The following is a 7,709-nucleotide window of genomic DNA, read 5'->3' on the forward strand; positions in this document are numbered from 1 at the left end:
GGGTCAAATGGATTGATCTCATAGCCTGAGTTCCTCGAGTTACTCCCAAACAGATGTTTCTCTAACTTCTTTTAGCTTTACTGTTTGATTAAGGTGAATAAAAATCTAATACCCAGAAACAGGCAGCTGTTGATTGGCTGCCACTAATCCATTACCTGATGTAGTCTGTTATAATTCATTCACATACTCAAACTCTGTGGCAAAGCCAAAGCAAAGATATGTGAATGGCATTGCACTCTTTTCAGAAGACATGTCCTAGACCTGTTCTGCTCCCCAGCCAGATTTTTTGTGTGTCAGCATAAGAGCAATCTCCTTGGAGAACGACTACTCTCACGATTTCCATTAATTGAAATTCCATTTCTGTACCGGAACAGGTTTATTCATTCTTGGCTCATGGTTTTAAGAGAAAATTGGAGCCTCATAAACATGCTTCTGCTACCCTCTAGTGGAAGTTGTGTGTAAGTTGGAGAATTCAGTCCATGCAGTCTAAATGTGTAAAGATTATTTTTCCTTTGTTTTTGAGACAAGGTTTCACTGTGTATCCCTAGCTGACCTAGAACTTGACATATAGGCCAGGTTAGCCATGCACTCACAGAGATTTGCTTGCTTCTGCTTTCTGCATGCTGGGATTAAAGGTGTGAACCTTATATGTGTAGAATTTGGTTTTTCTCTTTGTAAAATGTAGATACTATGCTAGATATATCATTTTGCCATTGAAATTCATGCTACAGTGATGCTGTCTGTATTATGTCAATGACTTCCTGAGGAACTATCTTGGTAGAAAGTATGAAAGTCACACTTAGAAGCTTAAGTGCTTAAAATTTAGGATTAAATTTTCCACATCAAGATTTTCATTCATACACACATTCTTCTAATTCCACTAATGCTGATAATCAAATCACTTTATTTTGATCATAAACATCTACATCTTTAAAACAGTGTCCCAAGAAAACGTTTACAGCAATACACATACTTATAGAGCAGTAGTATAAGACATAATATAAAAGTTCAAAGAATGAGAACAAAATTAACAGAATCAAACTGTTTTCTTATTGACAAGATTAAGCTTATTCATTAGTCACTATAAGTCACAGTAACAGAAGTCTTGTGGGCTTTTCTTCACTAGGCATTTTGTGCAGTCAGTCATTAAGAAAGGAACACCACTGGGAACCAGTCTTCCTTCCCTTGCAGAAAATGAAATACCTATAAGCGCCAGCCAAGCGGAGATAACCATAGTAACAGGAAGCACATCTCAGGTACTGATTCAACCGAGAATCATACAAAAAATTTACTTTAACTGTGAACTATTGTCTGTCTGCAAAGGGTGCGTACTCCACATCTTAGCAGTCTAAAAGCCAACATCTCATGTACCTATGACAGTTTAGAAAGTGAAATATCCTTCAACTTTCAAGTACCCCTGTGTCCCTCCTGGCTCACATTTCCTATAAACTATTAAAGAGAGACCTTTCCAATTTGTGCACTATGTTTATACTTATATTTTTCATCTTCACTTTGCAGGGTAATGTTGTGTTGCAGACTATACCTGGAAAAGGTAAGTTAGTAATCCCTTCATGGTTTCGCTCTCCCATCGATATCAAAGCACTCTCAAGTCTTGCTTCTAGACAGTCTTAGTTCTCCCTTCTCTCGCCTCAGCATCTCCTATGATTTATTAATTCTCGTCTACTCCAGACTAGAAACATGTGACAATTTCACAGGTTAAATTCAAACTAAAATTAGAAACAGAGGATGATGAGAGTCTGTTAGTAAAGTGCAAGTAATCAGTTTATTTTGGTATTTTATTTTATGTAAGACAGGGTCTTACATAAATTGCTCAGACTACCTACAACCCACTGCTGTCCAAGTTGGCTTCAAGCTCTTAATCCTCCAGGCTGCTGGGTTTGCAGGTGACTATCCACAAGTTCATGCCTTTTAATGCATGCATGCTGTAGTCAAAGTACTGAAGCCATTGGTGGTTCCTATTACTAACTAAAGACTTGGCGAAGACTCAAATCGAAAAGAAATGTCACATGCACATATATAAGATGTTGGGTCAAGATTCTGCATGAGCTTTGTGACAGTACTTGACAAATCTTAACTTTGATCACACAGTCACTGAGTAGAGTGACTAAAGGGCTGACTGAACACATCAGGGCTAACAGACCTGTCATGTCTTTACTTTTTCTTCTGTGTCTGGACTGTACCTTCTTTTAAGACTATCCCTGAAGCACATAAAGTATTTAATCTCTGGTGTGTCTTGGCAATTTCTGAAGAATATGTTCCAAAATTTACCAAAGTGATTTCAAGTTTCCTGAATTACAAAGTCTTAAGTGTAAGAAATAAATCTTCATAAACTTTAGGTCAGCATAGAAGTGATTTTCTCACTGTATTCCCATAAATAGGACTTGGATATGAAATCCACCATACCATTCATCTTTCCATACTATAACAGCCTGTCACTTAAAAATGTAAGACATTTTTGTCCTATTTGTCCATTTTGACCTATTTGTCCTCCCCTTTTCCCAGACGAACAAGGAGAGCTTGCACTGGGTGATTTCCACCCACCCGAGGGCTTGGGTGTAGAAAAGGACTTGGTCAGCCAGACTACAGCAACACAGGAAAAGTCACAGGAAGATTTTACAACAGTCAGTGAAGGTGCTTCCAAAGAAATATGGTTAGATTTTGAAGACTTTTGTGTGTGTTTTCAGTAAGTATTTGTCTCAGGGTTTCATTGCTGTGATGAGAAACACCATGACCCAAAAGCAAGTTGGGTCAGAAACAGTTTATTTGGCTTACACTTACAGATTGATGTTCATCACCAAAGGAAGTCAGGACAGGAACTTAAGCAGGGCTGGAACCTGGAGGCAGGAGCTGCTGCAGAGGTCTTGGAGGGGTGCTGCTTACTGGCTTGATTGCTTATGGCTTGCTCAGACTACTTTCTTATAGAACTTAGGACCACCAGCCCAGTGATGGCACTACCCACCATGGCCTGGTCCCTCCCCCATTGGTCACTAATTGAGAACATGTCTTACAGCCAGATATCATGGAGGCATTTCCTCAACTGAGGCTCCTTTCTCTTTGATGACTCTAGCTTGTGTCAAGTTGACAACGTACAAAAGCAGCCAATATAATACTCAAATGTCATCTGACTAGGTTCTCCTGGATAAATCCCAGGCTGTGTACCATACAGGCTCATATCAGGGTCTGTTTCTGTACATTTATATATTGGTCATATGATCTATTAATTCTTAACCATCATTCAAAAGAGAAAGGAATATCAGCTGGGTGTTAGCATAATATCAAATACAGTTTTTAAAATTTTTATTGAAAATAAATTCTCTCATACACTACATGTCAACCACAGTTCCTATCCCCTCCTCTGCCCCACCTCCCTCCATTCCTCCTAGCTTCTTTCTTCCTCCCCTCTCCTCCAGATCCACTTTCCCTCTATTTCCTCTTTAGAAAAGAGCAGACCTCCAAGAGATGACAGCCAAACAGGACAAAACAAGATACAATAAGTAAGACTAGGCAAAAGCCCTCAAATTGAGGCTGGAGAAAACAACCCAATGGGAAGAAGAGTCTTAAGAGCAGGCAAAAGAGTCAGAGACAAATCTGCTCTTACTGTTAGGAATCTCACAAAAACACCAAGCTAACAGCCATAACATATACGCACAGGACCTGGTCAGACCCATGCCCAGGCCCTTGTGCTTCTCGCTTGAGTCTCTGTGAGCTCATGTGAGCTCTACTTAGTTGATTCAACGGCCCATGTTCTCCTTGTGTCTTTATCCCCTCTTATTCGTACAGTTTTTCCTTCCCTTCTTTGCCAGGGTTATCTGATCTCTGAGGAGAAGGACAAGAGGGTCTGGTTTAGACCCTCTTTCTGCATAATGCCTGGCTGTGGGTCTCTTCACTTGCTCCCATCTGCTGCTGGAAGGGAACCGTGGATGTATTCAATATCCACCCACGTAGCACATTATCAAACAAACCCACTGGAGCCAGTCTCAGCTCTCCCTCACACACTTACTAATTAAGACGAATTTTCCCACTGAGATCGATCTATGTCGTTTAGAACAACGAATGCAGCACTTTTTATAAAGTTTTTCTGCCTATAGTTACTTGAGTCTAAGAAACTAAACATGTAGTACCAATTTTGTGTATAATGGCAATAACCTATTATAAATGTTCTCTTTTTCAGCCATATATATATTTTCCACAAGCCAAGTTCTTATTGTATTAATTTTCAAAAATCAGAATTCAAGGTAACTGCGTTAAATTTTCCTTTTTTATATATGTTTTATGTAGAATCACCTTATTAAAGAGTATTTCTAAATGTCTCAAACATTTTAAAATCTCTTCTTACAAAATTATAATGGAAATATCAATTTTCAGTTTTTTAATCACCCATTGTATAAGCCATAAGCAATGCTTTACTAGTTTGCATCCCCAAAAGTCACATGGTTGGGGTATAACTGAGATAATGTTTGTAAGACACTTGGAAAAGTGCTGATCAGTTCATGATAACATATGTTGGCTGTCACTTATTAAATAGAGTTCACCCTTTCTGAAACTCACCAACCATTTTAATGTATGTGCATATGTAGTGACATGGTCAACTGTTTTTCGTTTTGATGTTATAGTTATAAAGTGATGGTAATTATTTTTCCTTTAAAAATGCCAACTTAGCAAAATAAGATGACATGCCGATGTGATTCTTTCATTCCCCTGAATGTTTATAACACACACAGTTGTGAGAAAATGATATATTTTTAGACACTGGAGCTCAAAGCTTTCCATGCAGCCTGAGAGGAAGGGTTTTCCGTGGTCTGAGGCTAGGCTTTAGTCGCTGGTCTTGCCAACTTAGCACAGAGCCATGGCCATCACATTCCTCAGAAATAGTCCCTTGGTGTTCAGAGTGAGTATGGATTGGAGAACTTTGAAAGTCATTCATGGATGGCTGTGGTGACAGCCAATATCCCAGCTGATAAACCTTTTAAAACAAGCTCATATACACATGTTGAGTTGGTAGATCCAAGGTCCTTCACACTTAAACAGTGAGTCTTTGAAACAACTGTCCATAATACTGGCATATTGCAGTTTAAAGGAAGCATGAAGTAAATATTTGGATGGTAACTAATAGAAAATATTGGAGGAGGCAATGATTTAAAACCTCTTATGCAATGCCAGACATTTCTAGGAATTGTTTTATATTTAATTGGATAAAAAGATTTCCTTTTTCACAGTGTGACTAGAGATTCATCATTCCTATATTACCTGGATGTTTAAATATTGTGGTAAAGTAGCACATCTATGACATACTTCTACAGCAGTGACAATTAGATTTGTTTAATATACTTACTGTATACATCATTCAAAATTACCATAAGGAACTGTGGGTTTGGGAATAACAAGGCAATTGTGATACATACAGTGTTAGAGTCAAGCTTGATATTCAACCCTGATCTTGCTACTTACAAACTTTGTGCCTTTGGAAACCCACTTATCCTGCTTTGTATTTTCTTGGGAATTAGGGATACTCATAGTTTCCTATAGAATGTACTAAGATCCTAATCATGTACATGACTGTATATAGAGTTCTTTACAAAGAACCCTGTCTAACCAATCACTTCTCCATATCTCTGGAATAAAAGCCCTCCATGGATGGACACCAGCAAGCCATGATTATATTTCTGAGGATCTTATGAAAAAAGTTTTGCTTTTTTTTTTTCTTTTTACCATTGTACCACTATGCAAAATGCCTGAATGCATCCCCGCTAGGCAACTCTATTTGCTGCCATGCTTAGTCTGTGTCCTCTTGCCTGTCTGCAGCTGGCCCTTTGCCCTCAGCCTGCTCTCTTTTTACCACTTTCTGTCTGGACTTGACCATTCCCCTATTTTTGCTGACAGAGAAGAGTTTTCTCATTCAGCAGCCTGACTCTCAGAGGCTCCAGACCCTGTTGCCACAACTTACTGCTCAGAATGACTTCATCTTGTTAGACCTATAATGTATTGACTGTGGTCCAAGAACTGCAGTAAATTTCTCACTATGCGTAAACTACATTGTGACTGATAGAATGAATGGACTGCTAAGCTGAATGCCTGGTCTGATTTCTTGTAGTTCTCAGAAGAGCGTGTGCCCTACTATCTATTTGTGGACAGCCTGAAGCCCATTGAACTACTGGTTTGCTTTTCTGCTTTGGTGCGCTGGGGGGAACCTGGAGGTAAGAGGGTTCTGAGAATGAGAGTGTCTGGATGCCCAGAGCACAGGTGGCTTAGGAGCATAGACTAAGAAACTTTCAGGCCATGGGTGAAGACAATGGCTCTTTGCAGTTTGTCAGGGATTACACAGGACTGCCTTTGCCATCGCTTTTGTTGCCCTTGCTTCTCCAACACCGGGGACTATGTTGACTCTTGCCACCCAATTCTCTTAGTCACATTCTTTTGCTCACCTCTTTGGCATGCTCAGTCTTCCTTTTATTTTTACCTCTACTTGTCATTATTCTTATCTTCTTTGTTACTTGATCTGACAATGCTCAGAAATAACCTTTTCCTTTCATCCATTTTGGGTTCTTCTTTTTCCTTAGGTCATGTACTGGAGGCTTGTCCTCCAGTGTGGTGGTAGTCTGTTAGAGAGATTTTTATGTGACAGAGGCTTGTGGAAAGTGACTAGGCTCTTGGAGGTGCTGCATGTGGATTGGTTAATGCTGGTCTCAGACTGAATCTGACTTCATGAAAATGGGCTGTTACAAGATGGCGTCTCTGCATATGCTTGGCCCTTGTGTGCACAGCCAGTTTCCATCGCTATGTTGTACAGATAGAATGAGTGCTAACCTGGAATCCAGTGTAGTTCCCTTGGATTTCTAGACTCTGGATTTTTTTTCTTCATGAAGTATACAGACTTGAATGCTTTCTTTTAATAGTAGAAAATAGAGCAATAGCCCATATTCATCATCATGACCTGTATCCTTGTCAGTTGTGCATTGTCTCTATCATCCTATGTTAAGTCCTCCACTCTTTAATTACCATCTCAGCTCTTCAGCTCACTCTCTTTGGTCTCGCAGCCTTACAATTCCTGACTCTAACAAGCCTTCCACCCATCTACATTATACCATTCTCTATATGTCCATCACTCTTTGCATTTCCTCTTTCCTTCTACTCCAATGTTAGTTCTCTGGCCAATCACTGTGATTATAGCTTTTGTGAGCCCTACCAGACATGCCCACCCTTTTGACACTGTGACATCTACAAAGTCCACTTTCTGGAACCATGCAATCCACTTAACAAAAACAAAATCTCATAATGTTTTAAGTAAGTTAATGATTTTGTGTTGGACTACAGGCATGGCTACCCTTAGCTGCATAAAGCCATTTGTGGCTGATGGATCACAAGTTGAACATAAGGGTAAACAACTTGCCCTTACCTCTTTCCATTGCTCCTTTCTGCTAAGTGTTTTAGTGTCAAACCCAACTTTCTGCCTAATCTTTGGCTGCAAAAAAGCATCTGAATATGACTGGGAGAAGGACGATCCCTCCTAGCTAGCCTACTCAACACCAAGAACACTGATCTCAGCAAGCTCTCCTCTGTGGGCATTCCCTAGTGTGCTCTTGCTTCTGCTCTTATTCTCATAAAGTACTACTTTCAGCCTTGAAGTCTCCCTTCTTCATGTCTTTCACGTCTACTTTTATTCTCATTCATTTCCAATTGAAAGCCATGCT

The 7,709-nt window shown here is 39.6% G+C and overlaps 1 protein-coding gene across 1 annotated transcript in view; it reads left to right on the plus strand.

Annotated features, from left to right (window-relative positions):
* LOC129676953 (androglobin-like) overlaps positions 1 to 7,395 on the plus strand; it is a gene marked incomplete at both ends in the record, with an annotated part of 43,882 nt that extends 36,487 nt beyond the window's left edge. Inside the window, 6 exons of the mRNA XM_055607486.1 lie at positions 1,127 to 1,256; positions 1,519 to 1,552; positions 2,524 to 2,704; positions 4,193 to 4,256; positions 6,113 to 6,215; positions 7,333 to 7,395. Of these exons, the coding sequence (XP_055463461.1) occupies positions 1,127 to 1,256; positions 1,519 to 1,552; positions 2,524 to 2,704; positions 4,193 to 4,256; positions 6,113 to 6,215; positions 7,333 to 7,395 (575 nt within the window). The remainder of the gene's footprint in view (positions 1 to 1,126; positions 1,257 to 1,518; positions 1,553 to 2,523; positions 2,705 to 4,192; positions 4,257 to 6,112; positions 6,216 to 7,332) is intronic.
* Positions 7,396 to 7,709: the final 314 nt, after the last annotated feature.

This window comes from Psammomys obesus, unplaced genomic scaffold, assembly GCF_907164565.1.
Source record: "Psammomys obesus unplaced genomic scaffold, mPsaObe1.curated_primary_1811, whole genome shotgun sequence".
Taxonomy (NCBI): Eukaryota; Metazoa; Chordata; class Mammalia; order Rodentia; family Muridae; genus Psammomys; species Psammomys obesus.